General features: G+C 34.9%; 1 protein-coding gene across 1 annotated transcript in view; it reads right to left on the minus strand.

The window, feature by feature from the left end:
* Nucleotides 1–20000, minus strand: part of LOC137640137 (uncharacterized) — a 172069-nt gene that overhangs the window by 99256 nt on the left and 52813 nt on the right. The window contains exon 2 of the mRNA XM_068372629.1: nucleotides 4335–6019. Within this exon, the coding sequence (XP_068228730.1) occupies nucleotides 4335–4514 (180 nt within the window). The 5' untranslated portion in view covers nucleotides 4515–6019. The remainder of the gene's footprint in view (nucleotides 1–4334; nucleotides 6020–20000) is intronic.

Consider the following 20000-nt stretch of genomic DNA (forward strand, 5'->3'; position numbering starts at 1 on the left):
AATCAAGTCGAGCAATGAGTATAAAAATGGGACGAAAAGAGAGATGGATGAGAGGGAAGAGGGGCGAAGTAGTTCAAAAGGAGGGTGAGAATGCTGGTTTTGGGGCAGACCACAACTCCGTCATCAGTGGAGAGAGAGAGAGAGAGAGAGAGAGAGAGAGAGAGAGAGAGAGAGAGAGAGAGATTTCTCATGACCTAGATGCTTTGGAAGTGTAAACTGTAGAATTATAACTGCCAATCTTTGGATATTAATGTGTGAAATCATAACAGGTAAAGCAAAGGTATTTTTATCAGATTGATCCTTGTGCATTTATGATATATATATATATATATATATATATATATATATATATATATATATATATATATATATATATATATATGAATATTCATTATATCTATGTATATAGCTGTGTGTAATTATATATGTATATGTACATATATACATGGGTATCCCATTCAGAGTGGGGATACCTTAACATGGTGAAAAGGGTTTGCGTTTCGCCATGATAAGCAATGCTGTAATAGACAGGGCCACCCATACTAGGTTGATTTGATGCGAACGATCAAACGAATTTCTCCCACCATTAGCAATCCGCAATGGACAGCACGATGAGAACTTGCCACGTCCCAGACATGAATTGACATGTCTGAGGCATTTGTCCTGCAGTGCACTAGAAATGGCTGCATTTTTATGTGTAATTGTATGTATATATACACATGTATATATACATACATGTGTATGTGTGCATAAGTCAAGTGCTCCATCGAAGAAATGGAAGCCAAATCGATGAAGAAATTGCCGAGAGAGAGAGAGAGAGAGAGAGAGAGAGAGAGAGAGAGAGAGAGAGAGAGATGGAGAGAGAGGGAGAGAGAGCCTGGGAATTAGGTTAAACTATCATGGAAAAAAGTCGCCAGGCGCCAGTTTTTTCCGATTTATTTTTTTATTTTTCTTCATTAATGACCATTTTAGTTTTAAACGTAACCAAAATTATTTGACGGAATTATGGATTTTATACATTTAGGAAAATACATAGGTATATTATTAGTATTACTAGCTAAGCGACAAACCTATTTGGAAAAGCAGGATGCTATTAGCCCAAGGGCTCCAACAGGGAAAAATAGCCTAGTGAGGAAAGGAAATAAACTTTGAAAAGTGTTAAACAATTGAAATAAAATAATGTAAGAACAGTAACAACATTGAAACATATCTTCCATACGTAAACTTTAAGAGACTTATGTCTGCCTGTTCAACATAAAAAACATTTGCTGCAAGTTTGAACTTTTGAAGTTTTGCTGCACTTATGGTTGTATAATGGTGGTAATGAATACATACATTATAAATTTGTGTAAATGCAGTATAGATGTTATTAATTCATGACGCATAATGATCATCCAGATAACCTGTTTTATTATAACATTTGTAATCCTTCAGAAAAAAAAAATTGATGATACATAGTGAAAACATATCTAAGAAATATAAACAGAGAGAGAGAGAGAGAGAGAGAGAGAGAGAGAGAGAGAGAGAGAGAGAGAGAGCAATTGTGTTGTGAGCCAGTGATCAGTACAAAATAATTATTTTTATCAATGCTGCTATTTTTTCAGATACCATTAACATTATTACTGTAGTTACAAATATCTCTATGACTTCATCTTCAGAAGTTTTATCTTTTGAAGTCGATGAAATGAACTATCGCCATCAATATCCCAAAGTAAAACAGCAGCATCAGTGTTGTGGTGACCGATGTGGTAACGTCCCTGACTGGTGATCGCCAGAATGGGGTTCGAGTCCCGCTCAAACTCGTTAGTTTAATTGGTCGCTGTAACCTCTACATCCTTGTGAGCTAAGGAGGGGGGTTTCGGGGTGCCTATAGGTCTATCTGCTGAGTCACCAGCAGCCATTGCTTTGCTCTCCCTGGTCAGTCTCTCCCTGTTCAGTCTTTAGGGCATTGTCCTGCTTGATAGGACAATGTCACTGTCCCTTGCCTCTGCCATTCATGAGCGGCCTTTAAACCTTTAAACCTTTAAATCAGCTGTTATCGTATCAGCAAACAGGCTTAATTGCAGCTGCTAAAACCGAACTCCGCCAGCAGCCATCCTTCGTCACACTAATACCCCAATATCCCATAATCGCAATGACGCCGAGTCCAAACGTCGGTACATAATTAAGAAAGCAAATTCCCTCCTAATTACACTCGCCATGAACACCCCCCCCCCCAGAGAAAATGATCTCCGAAGTGAATTACAGGCCACGTAAGAGATAGGGCCGTGAGTAATCGATGGAAAGTGCATTGCACCATTATCTGGGTAAGCAAGCGGCTCCGGGTGTATATGCTTTATTGAGGGAAGCAAGAGTCCCTGATGATAATAATGATAATGGTAATTGTTTTGATGAAAATAATAAAAAATTTTATTAATAGTGTATGCTACCTGACAAAAATAACGGCAAAATGTTTAGATAGCTATGCACACGCACCTCCTTCTCACCAAGGTATGACTATTCTTTCTCTCCCCTTCCCAAGGGACGGGGGCGGGGAGTTGAGCGTGACCGTGTATGTATATATATATATATATATATATATATATATATATATATATATATATATATATATATATATATATATAACCAGACACTTGCTCTTTGATTATATAGATATATTATAATAATAGCTCTGAATATTAATAGTAATAACAAAGAAAATATTGAAAAAAATAACAAATTAAAACAAAACTGATCTTTTCCTAATCGTTCGTAAATGTCATGTAAAAAATATTTTTCAAGTTACATTATTTGTAATGTCACTGGTTTCTTTGGCTCAGCGTTTCAGCCATATTTGAAATGTTATATAATTATGATCCAGTGTTACCAAGTCACAAAAATAAAAGTCAATGAAGCTGTTAATGTTTTTAACACATTTTATTTTATTTTTTCATTACGTCTTATATCTTTTAGTTATTTCCTTATTTCCTTTCCTTACTGGGCTATTTTTCCCTGTTAGGGCCCTTAGGTTTATAGCATCTTTCTTTTCTAACTAAGGTTGTAGCTTAGCCTGTAATAATAATAATAATGATTATAATAATGATAATAATAGTAATGGTAATAATAATAATTATTATTATTATTATTATTATTAATAATGCGAAAAAAAGTTTGAAAATATAACAATGCATTCCCCATTAGGATTATCAAAGAGTTTCAATTTACCTCCAAAATCTAATTTAACTGATTTAATCCTTGACAAGGATTTTTCAGAAAGTTTCATTGACAACATTTGATAATTGAGCCATCTAACTGAAACAGAGATAATGACAAAACTCCTTTTATTGGCTGTTGATTGAATGAATGATTGGTATTTACCTGGTATCATAACATTAATGGTAATTGAGGCTGATTGGAGTGTGCTTAATGAATTAATAACTTGTGATGAAGGGAAAACAGTAATGAATAACTTAATAAGGAAACATTTAGAATTTAAAATATGGTTTATAAACTAGTGAGGAGGCCAGTTTCCTATACGAAATCTAATGAAGTGGTTGTGTGCTTATTCTTAATATATTTTTTTCTTATGAACAGAATATAATAATGCATACACCAAAATTTTCGATTAAGCAAAAAGAAAAAAAAAAATTGGAAAATTCCCTTTTCTTCTTATTTTTTCTTATGGACAGAAACTAATAATGAATCAATCGAAATAAAATGGAAACTCCCCATTCTCCATATAGTTTTTTCTTATGAACAATATAATAATGCATCAGTCAAAGCTTTCCAATGGCAAAAAAAAAAAAAAAAATAAATAAATAAATAAAAAAAAAATCGGAAACTCCCCTTCCTCCATGTTTTTTTTGTTATTAATAATATATGATACATCAATCAAAACTTTCCAATGCCAAAGTTGAAAAAATCGGAAAATACCCTTTCTTCATTTTTTTTCTTATGATTAGAATATAATAATATATCAGTGAAAACTTGCCAATGCCAAAATAAACAAAAATGGAAACTCCTCTTCTCCATATATTTTTTTTTCTTGTAAATAATAAATAACACATCAATCCAAAGTTTCCAACGCCAAAATTAAAGAAAATAGGAAAATACCCTTTCTGCAAAGTAAAAAAAAAAAAAAAACGAAACTCCCCTTACTACATATGTTTTTTTTTTTATTTTGTCTTATGAACAAAATATAATGCATCAATAAAAACAAAAACAAAAAAAACAACGGAAACTCCCCTTACTCCATGTTTTTTTTTAATTTTGTCTTATGAACAAAATATAATAATGCATCAATCAAAACATTCCAATGCACAAAAAAAAAAAAAAAATCGTAAAGGTCCGCTTACCTTGATTTCATCGAAGGTCACCGGCGTGGTCCTGAAGCGACCAGTCCTGTTCATTTTCTTCTTGATGGCCCTTTTGTAGGCGTGAGGATGAGGCTCGACAATCCGGTTCAGCCTCGACAGCGGCTCCGGGTAAATGGCGTCGATTTCCCGCCGGTAATCCTTGGGCGGTGTCGACGACATCTTGGTCGTTAGCTTATCCAGTTTGGCGGTTTTTTTTTTCTCTCTTCTTCTTCAAGTGTTGTTTTCCTTCGTGCGAGACAGCCGTCTCGAAGTTTTGTCGCTTAGATAACAAAAAGGAAAAATTTCTTCTGCGTTATTTTTATATCATACTATTCCACAATTTACTTTTTTCTCATTGCTTTTTTTTGAGTTAATTCTGGTTTACTTATTTTATTTTCTCATTTATCTTTTCATAAAAAAATTGACTTATTTACCCGCACCACAACAGAAAATTTCACTTTATCTAAACAAAATTTTTAATTTTTGAATATTTTTTTCCATTCAGGTGACACTTAAGAGAGTATAGTTAACCAACCAGTTTCTGTTTTACTTAACTTTAATCGCTAGATAACTTTTCCGATATCAGAATATTTAGTCCATTCTCGTCCCTTTATATATGGAAAGCCAAATCAAGGCACGCGGTGAAAATAAGAATGACGCCAAGAAAACCAACAAAGAATGGAAGCTGGAAAGTATCAAAAAAGCAACTTGATTCCACTTTAGAACTTCACTTTCAAGAAGTATAAAGAACTTGGCCAAGGCGTATTCCTCCCTTCACCCCAAAACTTCACTCGTGAGAGCAGGCGATCACAAAATGAGCAAATTAATATAACTGAGATATCACAAAAACCAAATGTTCACTGAAACTAAGGTGGATTTAAAAAGGCACATTCAAAGGCACTGCAAAACTGTGGCTCACTTTTATATTAAATAAAGATGACCAGGAGATTAACAATTGCTACAGAATTGTAGAATTTACACCATTACGCGAAAAGAGAAATTTCAAGATGCTCTGATATAAACCTATTTCTTAATGTCACAATTTCACTCGCGAATGTTGCATGTGTAGATTGAATAGCTTTAACAAATGACATATTCACATTACCTATACAACTTAACAGTGTTAAATACCTTCCTGAAGATGTTCACTTTCTTTATGTACACCTGATCATGTGCGATACACACCAATATGATGAAACTCGAGGCAATCTAGTTTCAAAAATGACATTTCAACCTTATATAATGATACACTAATAAGTTACACTAAACGAATATGTGTAACGGTGTAAGCATAAGAGAATCTTATAAGTTCACTTATCACAGAAGCAACTTATTTATATTCAATGTAAAGTACGTCCTAGTAGGGAGATTGCACAGCGATACTCAGGCGACGTCTACAGTACTTGGAAAAGAGATAATTCCAGGTTTGGAGAAAAATCCAAGACAATTCCAGGCTTGGAGAAAAATCCAAATACAGATGTCAATGCTTCTGCAGATGTTCTAGGGTCTAGAATGCACCGCTCTAACAATAATAAAATGAGACAAAGATATCACGTGGCGCTGTGGGCACAGCCACGCCTGGACGCTACTGATGGAGGCGATGCTGGAGACTTGATGCTGTTGTCATTTTTAACTTTTCTTGTTTTAGTTCCCTTCCTGAAGGTGGAGTTCCTGTTGGTCCCAACCTAGAGAACAAAGGAAAATATATAATTAATTTCTAGAGTTTTTCATTAAAAAGAGATTAAAGTTTAAAGAATATTAGAAGTTCAGTAACGACAATTTTCATGGAGGGATATAAAGCTCTTATTATTGGTTACTTGAAATGAATAAGAGAAATACATGTAAATAAGATTAAATAGAATAGAAGTAAGAAAAGTAATAATGTCAGTAACGAGAAGTAAGAATACAAATACGTTTAGTTTTCGGTAACTTTTGCAAAGAAAAAAAAAAAGAAAAAGAAAATTAAGACGTAGATTACAAATACTTCATTATGGGATAACAAAGCTTCCTAAGAGGTCGAAATCAGTTTTTTTTTCTTTTTATACCAGCAAAATTGACAAAGCTTAATTATATGATACTTTTTATTCCTTGCACTCTTTTAGTTCCACAATGTGAACTAATTCAGTCAGATAATGCTCTAGAAGTCTTATTTCTTTTGGACAAAGTCTTATTTTATTGAACAAAGTTACGTGGTTTTATTCTAGGACTTGCTGAAGTACAAATATTTCTTTCACATGTTTTATTACCTCCGGCAACGAAGTTGGAAGGATGTTACGTTTCCCCTCCTGTTTTTTTGTGTTTGTGTGTGTGTCTGTGAACAGCTTCCTGGCCACAGTTTCAATAGTAGAGTAATGAAACTTGCAGGGAATAACTGTTATTGGGGCTGTTTTGCAATCCTATATGAATTTAGCAGTGGGAAAATTTTTAACCCATTTTAGGTATTTTTTCCGATAGAGGTTTGTTTACATAATTTGTTTTTGCGATAATGTAATTACACCATTAGAATTATTTACATACGAATTTCTAAACGCTTTTACTGTGTAGGGTTCGTACCCTTTTAGGTTTAAAGGCCACTCATGAATGGCGGAGGCAAGGGACAGTGACATTTTCATAGCAATCAAAACAATGCCTGGGACTGACCATATATACGAATGATCAGCGCCCAAGGCTCCCTCCACTTAAACTAAGACCAGAGAGGGCCATGCAATGGCTTCTGATGACTCAGCAGGTAGACTTATAAGCTCCCCCAGCCTCCTATCCTTAGCTCACAAGGATGGTAAAGTTCCAGCTTGTAAACGAACTAACGAATTAGAGCGAAACTCGAACCCCAGTCTGGCAATTACCAGGCAGAGACGTTATCATTTAGCACCTAGGAATGCACAACAGAGCTTTTGGTTATGTCTTCAGAATTGTTTAAAAAATAATAATCTGACAAGAAATCCATTATGGAGATTTTGGTTGAATTACTATCACGTTTGTCAACGTCTGACTCATCACGAGTCGAACCGAGAGCTGAATGAAAAGGTCAGGAGAATTGGATACTGAATCATGTATGACCTGGCTAAGACGAGGAAGAAGAAGCAGAATAAGGGAAGGTCAGACGAATGACGCAAATGTGATTTCTAGTATGAAGGAGGATATAAGCAGCTCTTCTAGGAGGACACTCCTAAATCAAACCATTGTTCTCTACTCTTGGGTAGTGTCATAGCCTCTGTACCATGGTCTTTCACTGTCTTGGGATAGAGTTCTCTTGCTTGAGGGTACACTCGAGCACACTATTCTATAATATTTCTCTTCCTTTTGTTTTGTTAAAGTTTTTATAGTTTGTATAGGAGACATTTATTTTTAATGTTATCGTTCTTAAAATATTTTATTTTTCCTTGTTACCTTTCTTTACAGGGCTATTTTTCCTAGTGGAGCCCCTGTGCTTATAGCGTCCTGTTTTTCCAACTAGGGTTGTAGATTAGAAAATAATATAATAATAATAATAATAATAATAATAATAATAATAATAATAATAATAATAATAATAATAATATAATGAGCACAGAACAGGAAGAATACGAAAGCGCAAAGATGTTTGGGAAATGGACTAAAATCTTACATCAAATTTGATTTGATTCATCACTTCAAACCACAAAACCCCTTAGTTACCGTTCATGCTTTGAAAGGGGGAAAAACTGAAGAAAATTGGGGAAAAATTTGTTGCGCACTTTGATCATGACTCGAAGCAACTTGACCTATATCGATCAAAAGTTGCTGAAAGGAATTCTTAGAAATGCGTGGATTCAGCTCGTCAATGAAATTTATCTCTCTCTCTCTCTCTCTCTCTCTCTCTCTCTCTCTCTCTCTCTCTCTCTCTCTCTCTCTCTCCATGCAATGTGGCTGATGAATGAGAATGAGGGGAAGAATGTGGAAAATATGGAATTTATTTTTTTAAGTACATTTGATGTCACCTACGAAAAAAAACATACGCTTATTGAACGAAAAAATACGACATACACAAAGAAAAAAAAAAAGAGTTGATACGCTTTAAGGTTAGCTTAGTTCTTATGCCTAATTTGGAGTTATTTCAGTGTGTAATAAAAATACATGTTAGAATGATGGCGCGGATGCAAATTTTGAAAACTTTTAGAAACAGCAATGAAAGTGTTTGGTTACATGTGAAAGAAACCTTAGATGGAGAGGGCGCAGTGCTAACTCTGTGGATCTAGAAAAAGTATATAGTTATTTGTTAACAAATAACTATATAATTTTTTCTAGATCCATAGAGTTAGCATTTTATTTATTTGTATCCATTTTACAAAAGGTTTATCTATGAAAAACAATTATATGGTAACTAAGGCAGTGTCTGGTCTCTTGGCTTTTCTTTAAACAACCCTTTTGAAGGAAAAACATTTTGCAATAATATTAGAGGAATACGAGTAATATTCCAATTTGAAATAGTAATAGAGTAATACGAATAATAATCCTGTCTCCTCGCCTTGCAGCACAACAGCAGCAATACTATCGCTGTCAGTGTGAACTATGGCAGTTGAAGTTCACTTACGCAAATAAAAAACTCTATCGATGTTTTGTTGGCATTTCAGAGTTGTGTCTTCAGGAATATCTTATTAGGACCACCAACGTCTCTCTCTCTCTCTCTCTCTCTCTCTCTCTCTCTCTCTCTCACACACAGATAGGCGAAACCCTTAAGCTCTTGTTTATTTTACGAGAATATTATTTTTGATAATTTGATTCTTTGTCCAGCTTGACAGAAAGTAAATGATCTCTCTCTCTCTCTCTCTCTCTCTCTCTCTCTCCTCTCTCTCTCTCTCTCTCTCTCTCTCTCTCTCTCTCTCTCTCTCTCGGGTTAGGCCTAATTTTCAGTTATTTTGAGGTAGTTTTAGTCTGCAGTATAGATACTACATGTTAGGATGATGACGCGGATGCAATTATTTTTTTTTTTTTTTTTTTTTTTTTTTTTTTTTTTTTTTTTTTTTTTTATATATATATATAATGAAAGTGCTGGGTTTACATATGATAGATGCCTTAGAAGGAGAGGGTGCTAACCACATGAGGTGGATAACAGATTATATACTTTTTTCTAGATCAATTTTTATTTATTTGTATCTACTTTGTACAGGGTTTATCTATGAAAAACAATTATATGGCAACTAGGACAGCGACTGGTCTCTTGGCCTTTTATTAACCATCCCCCTTGAAGGAAAAACATTTTGCAATAATATTAGAGGGATACGAGTAATATTCCATTTTGCAATAATAATAGAGTAATATGAATAATATTCCACTTTGAAATAATACTAGAGTAATACGAGTAATATTCCATTTTCAAATAATAGTGTAATGCGAGTAATATTTCATTTTCCAATAATAATAGTGTAATGCGAGTAATATTCCATTTTCCAATAATAATAGTTTAATACGAGTAATATTCCATTTTCCAATAATAATAGAGTAATACAAGTAACAATCTTTCCTCTTGTCCTTGCAGCAAAACCACAACATCAGTTTTGTCAGTGTGAACTATGGCATCTTTCTCTCGAAACCAGTTGAAGTTCACTTACGCAAATAAAAAACTCTATCGATGTTTTGTTGACATTTCAGAGTTCTGTCTCCAGGAATATCTTATAAGGACTACTAGCGTCTCTCTCTCTCTCTCTCTCTCTCTCTCTCTCTCTCTCTCTCTCTCTCTCTCTCTCAGATAGGCGAAACCTTCAAGTTCTTTGTTTTTCGAGAACATTATTATATTTAGAAATTTGATTCTTTGTCCAGCTTGTCAGAAAGTAAATGATTCTCTCTCTCTCTCTCTCTTAGTCGGGATACCATGACGGAGTGAAATGGTTTGCGTATTGCCGGGAGCTTTGCTGCTCCCGGCAATACGCAAACTTATCAGGGCCACCCATACTAGGTTGGTTTGCTATGAGCGATTAGACGGAAATCTCCCACCATCACTTATCCGCACTGGCCAGCGTGCTGATGCAAGCTCCAGACATGAACTGTCATGTCTGAAGCCTTTGCCCTGCAGTTAACAGAACACGGTTGCATTTGTTAATGTTGTTACATATATATATATATATATATATATATATATATATATATATATATATATATATATATATATATATATATATATATAACCCTTCGCCCTTCTCCTTGCCCCAGCTGATGTTGGTAGCCATTTAAAGTTGGGTAGACTGATGGGAGGTAAATAGGGAAGCTACCCACGACCTACCAAACGGTAGTTAGAAGCCTCCCACTCAGCATACGTGGGAACGTTTAGCTGGTGTTGCATCATTCGTGTTTACTCTATGTCCTAAACAAATGAATTTATTCCAAAATTCTCTGAGAGAGAGAGAGAGAGAGAGAGAGAGAGAGAGAGAGAGAGAGAGAGAGAGAGAGAGAGAGAGAGAGAGAGAGAGAGAGAGAGCAATTCCATAAGGCAAAAAGGAGGAATAAAAGAGGACATTTCCCTGCTTATAGCAATCAGGAAACACAATATCCGGTGGCCAACAACCACAGACGCAATGGTCTTACAATCCAAGCAGCAGCAGCCGTCTCTCTCTCTCTGAGCTAGATCCGATTTCCACTATTGAACGAGAGATGGAAAAGGGGGAAGGGGGACACCAATCCCCTACCAACTCCTACCGGGCCTCAGGAGGAGGAGTAGGGATACCCCCTCCCCATCCCAGGGAATCCACCCACTCACTGTTCATAAAACGGGGAAATAGATTCCTTGTCGAAAGACTTATCTTTCAGCTGGCAATCAGAGTGGCCCACGTTCGACTCTCGGACATGACTGGGAGAGAGGAGTGGGAGCTGTCTCTAAAATTAGTATGTACAGTTGGACACATGAATTCCTGACACACCTTGAACTAGGAAGTGAACCTGCCACACTTACTTGGCGCCGAGTGAACAAAAAGAGTGTAGGGAAAGCTGGCAGAGGTGGTGGGTTTGGCTAAAAGTAAGGGTGTGGCAAGGTGTATTTCCTCAGAGAGAGGTGAGCCTTTTCCCCTTAGGAGGAGATTTTATCTAATTGTAAGTTGATCGTTGTGGGTCGCAGTCAGGGTGGAGAGAAAAAGAGAGAAGGAAGAATATTAGGTTTGAATGTCGGTGGCTTTGACAAAAATTGTATGCCTTCAAACGGGGAGGGGTGGGGGGGGGGAGGTCTCAACGAGTAAATCGTCATCTCACATGGGTGAAAGGACTCCTGAGTTTATATCTTTCTAGTTCTCTAAAGGAAAAATATATTGAGAGGAGAGAGAGAGAGAGAGAGAGAGAGAGGGAGAGAGAGAGAGAGAGAGAGAGAGAGAGAGAGAGAGCATGCCATAAGAGAAGAGTCAGTGACATAGCCCATATATCTCAAAAATGAGGTGCGGTGTGATATAAGCGATCTCATAATATATTTACGAGTTGCACGATGATAAATACCAACCGAATAATGCATTATTCTACGATTTTCCTCTTTTACTTCGGTAAAATCTCCATGTTAATCAGACTGGAGATGCCAGTCACTTGTCCCGACCTGGCCATGTGCATAATGTCACGATATTATTAACCATATATAAACGGGCGTCGCAAATACCACGGTCATTACAAATGTTTCTCAAATCCTCAACTAGATCTGTTTATTGCTTTAAAATATCATTATTCATTGATGTCTCCCATCGTAGTGCAGAAACACTTTATCCACCCAAGCTCTCGATGGGACAACTTAGGTTTGGATTCATTTTAAAAAGTTACAGTTTGAATTATTCCGGAAAAGTCAAAACTAAGGTTTGAACTCTTCCTGAAAAGTCACAACTGAGGTTTGAATTCTTCCTGAAAAGTCATAAATAAGGTTTGAATTCTTCCTGAAAAGTCACAACTGAGGTTTGAATTCTTCCTGAAATGTCATAAATAAGGTTTGAACTCTTCCTGAAAAGTCACATCTGAGGTTTGAATTCCTCCTAAAAAGTCACAATTGAGAAATCTATTTACAAAAAAACTCAGATTCTGGGTCAATGTTCCAGCTTGTGTTTACACACAATTCGCCTTTTCGTGAACTGGTGAAGTCTGAATGAAAATGCATTTAATTGGCTAGCTTCATAGAGAGATTAGAATTTGGCTTAACCCAAGGCCTAGGTTTTTTCCATCATCATCATCATCTCCTACGCCTATTGACGCAAAGAGCCTCAGTTAGATTTCGCCAGTCTTCTCTGTCTTGAGGTTTTAAATCAATACTTCTCCATTCGACATCTCCTACTTCACGCTTCATAGTCCTCAGCCATGTAGGCCTGTGTCTCCCAACTCTTCCAGTGCCTTGTTGTGCCCAGTTAAAAGTGTTATGAACTAATCTCTCCTGTGGAGTGCGAAGAGCATGTCCAAACCATCTTCATCTACCCCTCACCATAATTTCATCCACATATAGCACTTGAGTAATCTTTCTTATAGCTTCATTTCTAATCCTGTCCTGCCATTTAGCTCCCAAAATTTCTTCTGAGGGCTTTGTTCTCAAATCTAAAATATCTGTTGCATATTGTTTATTGTCATACCAGGTCTCATGTCCATGCAGTAACACTTCTATGACACTGACTGAAAGGTTCCAGAATACAGCTGGACAAATAATCTGTATATTCAAGGCAATTTCCTTCGAGGATAATCAGAATGCACCAATGTATCTTGCATTTCCGGTATTTTGATGTCGTAAGAAATATGAATCCTTCATTTTAAAGAATTTTTTTTTTATTCCACATTTTTTCTGAGTTTAAGAGTTCAAGGTATATTATCATACGAATTTTTATATTTTTTTATGAAGTGAACTTTTTTAATAGCACTTCATACAATTTACGACTTCACAAAGCTCTTTTCAAGCTTGATCGAATGTTCATTGGTTGTCTTTACCATTCAAGCCAAGGTAAGCCTGTCATAGCTCTTTAGAATCTTAACGAAGGTTTCGCTGTGCATTCAAAGAATATTCACTTTATTACATAATAGAGTCCTCTCTTGCATTAAGATATCTTGTAATTTAAGCCTTACTTAGTATTCACAGACATTTTATAGTAAACTTCTGTTTAAAGGTATAAAGGCCGCTCATGAATGGCAGAGGCAAGGGACAGTGACATTTCCCCACCATCAGGGAAATGCCCTAAAGACTGATCTTATATATATATGTATATATATGTATATATATATATATATATATATATATATATATATATATATATATATATATATATATATATATATATATATATATATATATATACTGTATATATGATCAGCGCCCAAGCCCCTTCTCCACCCAAGGTATGGCTCAGGAGGGAGAGGCAATGGCTGCTGATAGCTCAGCAGATCGACCCAGAGGTCCCCCAAAATAAAAGGCAATTCAATTTAAAACCATAAAAGCGAAGTTCTCCTTATAAAAGGTAAATAGCTTTCAGAAGACCTGCTTCTGAAATCTGGCTTTTTATTGGCTGAAAATGAAATCCACAACCGACTAGAGGAATCATGACTGACTAACAGAATGTTTAGGAGGATAACACTTGAATAAAATATTTTTGGTTTTTAATTAACACATAATTACCTATTTTCTGACGAGGATTTTAAGGTGGCTTTCAAGATCTTATGCCTTTTTATTTAAATAAATTCTTTCAGATTATTTGAAATAAGGTTATCCTTGGCAATTCAGTTCACTTGCGTCAATAGCCAGCTGCTGGAAGGTTCTCTCTCTCTCTCTCGCTCTCTCTCTCTCTCTCTCTCTCTCTCTCTCTCTCTCTCTCTCAAAGCAATTGAATGCCATGTTTATCAAGTAAATAAACGTTTAAGCAGAATGTAATTTTTCCACGCACTGGCATGACTGTTCAGACTTGTTCGCACGACTCGTCATCCTCCTTTCCTCTCTTAAGGTGTTATATGAGATGCAGAGGTGGATTTCTAAATGTCTCGGACTACGCTGCCCGAACATTACTGTACCTAGGGCCTTGCCTAAGGCGTTACCTTGATTAAATCATGTTTTCATGCTGATATTGTGTATTGACATACTTATATGAATACACATATAATCCATGTTTGCTTACAACTCATCAGGTAAACACGCGCACGCGCACACACACACATGTATATATATATATATATATATAAATTATATATATATATATATATATACATACCATATATCACATATATATATATATATATATATACACATATCATATATCATATATATATATAAGTTTTATATGTCTACATGCATATACGATTATATTATGTACATATATCGTAATATTTGAATATTTGTAAAATGAATATTAATTAGGTCGAGGGGAATTAGATTAAATAAAAATCTATACCTAAAAAAAACCATTAAGATAACATTCATGAATAAAAAAGGGAATCGTTCAGTGTAGAAAATGTAACGATGACTGATATTAAAACAGGGTAAACGTACATTGCCCTGCGCAAAGACACAATGCCTAGCTATGGTATGATGTAAATTGGAAGAATGTCGTTAAAAACGAAATCAGTTCTACACATGTTTAGTGAATATACGAAAATCAAAATCAATTCTACACACGTTTAGTAAATATAAGAAAGAAGAAATCAATTCTACAAATGTTTAGTGAATATAAGTAAGTGGAAATCAATTCTACATAAGTTTAGTGAATATAAGAAAGTGGAAATCAAATATATACATGTTTAGTTAATATAAGAAAGTGGAAATCAAATATATACAAGTTTAGTGAATATAAGAAAGTGGAAATGAATTCTATACATGTTTAGTGAACATAAGAAAGTGGAAATCAATTCTATACATGTTTAGTGAATATAAGTAAGTGGAAATCAATTCTACATATGTTTAGTGAATATAAGTAAGTGGAAATGAATTCTACATATGTTTAGTGAATATAAGAAAGTGGAAATCAAATATATACATGTTTAGTGAATATAAGGAAGTGGAAATCAATTCTACATATATTTAGTGAATATAAGAAAGTGGAAATCAAATATATACATGTTTAGTGAATATAAGAAAGTGGAAATGAATTCTACACACGTTTAGCTCCTTGGCTTATAGCATCCTGCTTTTCCAACTAGGGTTGTAACTTAGCAAGTAATACTAATAGTAATAATAGTGGATATAATCTCTCTCTCGGTCTCCCGTGGAACAAAGGCTGTGTCGCCTTTCATTGAAATTCATCTAGCGGATTCTGAGGACGTGCCTTTGCTTCTCCTAACTTACTTAGACAGGAAAAATGTAGTGATTCGAAAGAATCTCTATATCCCCAATCCGCAGACGCTTCGCTGATCCATCTTGATTATGAAAAAAAAATCGTACCTCTACAAGTTTATGACAGTGTCACCCGATGTAGTAATGGTTCGCAAGAGGATTTAATATCATGACTATAGAACTTGGAAAAATAAGTTATGTAATTCGTTCCAATGAGCATGTAAAGGCAGGATACTCTGTCCTGCTGAATCTGCAGTTTTTGGTGTGGACTTAACAGTTCCTCCTTTACTTAAACCAGACGGCTCTGTCACTCAGTGTGACAAGAAAAGGCAATCCTTTTGTCTGATGTGTTTGACAGTAAGCAGGTTTCATTCATGAGTACTGCACATAATTAAACCTACACAATCTGCAAACCAGTGTGGTACCTCATCTGTACTTAGGTAAATAAATGACATAAGGTAAGGATTTCATTTATGTAACCACAGTAAACCATGATTATATGAATTCCAGGTATGATATGAATCACTGCTAAATGAGCTTTAACTTCACTGTTCAAAATGATATAGAGTATAAAAGACAAATGAAATCAGAATTAGCTTATAATTTAATGAATGTGGATCTCAGTATGAAATGTAGTTGTTACTCAAGTAGGGACAGTAGCAGCATTGATGTGGACAGTAAACAACATTCAAAACTAATTACAGAAAATCAAATAGGTAGCCCAGTTGGGAGCCAATCCTTATAAGTATACATAATATGCTTGTATTATTATGTAATGGCTTTTTTTTTTTTTAGATATATGTCATCATAAACTGCGCGAATCGAGATACAAAATAATAGAATTTTCAGCATGAATTTATCAATGGGACGTTTTGCCATCAGCACCATATTTATGCTTTTACATTCTATCATACTTTCTCCCATATTGCAATCAGGTTTCATTTAAATCCTCATGGTATTTTATGCAGTAAACCTTGCGACTCTACTGTAATATAATGAACTGGCATGCAATTATTATTATTATTGTTATTATTATTATTATTATTATTATTATTATAATTATTATTATTATTATTATTATTATTATTATTATTATTATTATTATCTGAGCTACAACCCTAGTTGGAAAAGCAGAATGCTATAAGTCCGAGGGCTCCAACAGGGAAAATAGCCCAGTGAGGAAAGGAAATAAGGTAACAGAATAAGTATGCCTTATTGTCTTATTATAGAGGCGACCCAAGTTTGTCTACCCAAGCGATTACGGAGCAACACGGACACTTCTTCCCTAAAATCCACACGTCCTCTTTTGGCAAAAGCAACGAATTGCTCAAGAAAGAAATGCTCTGTTTATTCATCTTTGCTGGGTTTGATGTTTTATACATATATCCTATATGCTTTACTGTCACAAGGATCACGTGACTTAATATACAGCAAAACCCAGAGGGAAATAATTAGATATTTTTAGTACCAAGCGCTTTTCTTGTATTTGAATATACACTTCTTCAGGGCACAGCATCCCGAAGAAGTGTGTATGAAAATGCACGAAAGCGTTAGGTACTAAAATGTTTTATTATTTCCTACTGGCTTTTGCTGTATATAGCCTATATATTGGATATTACTAGGCAACCATGCAGTTACCCATTAACGAGGGAAGGGACCATCCTTGCCTTCCCCTAGTTTAGCCATCCACATCAAACCTAACAAAGCCGAGCAAACATTTAGTCTCTCTCTCTCTCTCTCTCTCTCTCTCTCTCTCTCTCTCTCTCTCTCTCTCTCTCTCTCTCTCTCTACACCAGATTGTTCAATCCCTCTCAATTAGCAAGCACAGGGGACCACGATCGCTCTCCCAAGCAGGGATTAAGAAAAAATGATATAGCCATGGCTGTTTTCTAGGTCCCCTGGCGCTCGTCGCCCTCAAGGCTATAAATCACGTGAAATTGTAAATCACGGAAAATTATAACCCCCCTGCACTACATGCCTGTAGTAACGAGGGTTCTCTGTCTCTATCTTTCTTACAAAAGTCAAAGGTTAAGTAAGACGACCTCTGCCTAACGTTTGGGTGTTTCTTCTAAGGTAAAGGATATCCTCCCAAAGGCCTTTAAGAGATTATTCATTTTACCTTTTAGAATTGCAGGCGGTAACTTGATAACGATGATTATAACAATATTGATAACATTTCAGTGTTTTAATAGAATATTGACCAGTAAATGGTAACTGGTAGGGTTTTGATGGTAACGATGCGGGTAAAATTTCTATTGTTACTTATGGTTTCAGATGTTCCCCAAACAATCTTATGAATCCCTCTATATAATGAAGAGCAAGTGCCTGGCTATATAATATATATATATATATAATATATATATATATATATATATATATATATATATATATATATATATATATATATATATATATATACATAGATATATATACTGTATATATACATATATATGTATATATACACAGTATATATATATATATACTGTTTATATATAAATATATATGTATATGTATATATATACATATATATACATATATAGATATATATATACTGTATATATACATATATATGTATATATGTATATATATAATATATATATATATACAGTATATATATATATATATATATATATATATATATATATATATATATATATATATATATATATATGTATGTATGTATATATATATGTGTGTGTGTGTGCATATCTTTCCTGTTATGCTAAGCGGCATTGCCAAACGTATGCCTACTCGGTCTCTCCCCGTCTTTCGGGTAAGGGTAGAGGTGGTCGTCATTCCTTGGTGAGAGGGGTTACCCCCGAGAAGCTGTTAGGAAAGTGGGAGCGGGTGGAAAGGGTTGAATCTGTGTGCGTGCGTGCGTGCGTATGCGTACATACATATGTAAATATCTAACCTGCGTACATACATATGTAAATATCTAACCATAATTTTTGTCGGGCCGCGTATGCTAGCACCAAGGCAATACTGAAGCGTATGTTAACTTTAATGATACTTAATTAAATTTGAGGAAAGTTTGCTGTGAATATTAGTGAAAACAACATGGCAGTTACGAATTGAATAACAATTAAAGTCATGATCAGATGTTGATAAATATTGTTCAAAAGCACCCGTAACACCAGTCATTTACATACTGAATATAGGTTAATGGCCAAAGTGATTACAAAAACAAACACGTAAGAATATGACATAAACATGTGACTTGTCCCCATCATTCATCCTCTACTGAATTTCATTTCTTTTTCATCCAAGCTGCGTTTATAAATGTGGCCTTTTTTATCCAAGCTACGGTTATAAATGTGGCGTTTTTCCATCTAAGCTATGTTTAAAAATGCGGCCTTTTTCATCCAAGCTATTTTTATAAATGGCCTTTTTTTCATCCAAGCTATGGTTATAAATGTGGCGTTTTTCCATCTAAGCTGTGTTTATAAATGTGGCCTTTTTTCATCCAAGCTATGGTTATAAATGTGGCCTTTTTCCATCTAAGCTATGTTTATAAATGCGGCCTTTTTTCATCCAAGCTATGGTTATAAATGTGGCCTTTTTTCATCCAAGCTATGGTTATAAATGTGGCCTTTTTTCATCCAAGCTATGGTTATAAATGTGGCCTTTTTTCATCCAAGCTATGGTTATAAATGTGGCCTTTTTTCATCCAAGCTATGTTTATAAATGCGGCCTTTTTTCATCCAAGCTATGTTTATAAATGTGGCCTTTTTTCATCCAAGCTATGGTTATAAATGTGGCCTTTTTTCATCCAAGCTATGTTTACAAATGCGGCCTTTTTTCATCCAAGCTATGGTTATAAATGTGGCCTTTTTTCATCCAAGCTATGGTTATAAATGTGGCCTTTTTTCATCCAAGCTATGGTTATAAATGTGGCCTTTTTCCATCCAAGCTATGTTTATAAATGTGGCCTTTTTCCATCCAAGCTATGTTTATAAATGCGGCCTTTTTTCATCCAAGCTATTTTTATAAATGGCCTTTTTTTTCATCCAAGCTATGGTTATAAATGTGGCGTTTTTCCATCTAAGCTGTGTTTATAAATGTGGCCTTTTTTCATCCAAGCTATGGTTATAAATGTGGCCTTTTTCCATCTAAGCTATGTTTATAAATGCGGCCTTTTTTCATCCAAGCTATTTTCATAAATGGCCTTTTTTTCATCCAAGCTATTTTCATAAATGGCCTTTTTTTCATCCAAGCTATGGTTATAAATGTGGCCTTTTTTCATCCAAGCTATGTTTATAAATGTGGCCTTTTTTCATCCAAGCTATGTTTATAAATTTGGCCTTGTTTCATCCAAGCTATGGTTATAAATGTGGCCTTTTTCATCTAAGCTATGTTTATAAATGCGGCCTTTTTTTCATACAAGCTATTTTTATAAATGACCTTTTTTACATCCAAGCTATAGTTATTAATGTGGTCTTTTTTCATCCAAGCTA

Source organism: Palaemon carinicauda, chromosome 4 (genome assembly GCF_036898095.1).
Source record: "Palaemon carinicauda isolate YSFRI2023 chromosome 4, ASM3689809v2, whole genome shotgun sequence".
Lineage (NCBI taxonomy): Eukaryota > Metazoa > Arthropoda > Malacostraca > Decapoda > Palaemonidae > Palaemon > Palaemon carinicauda.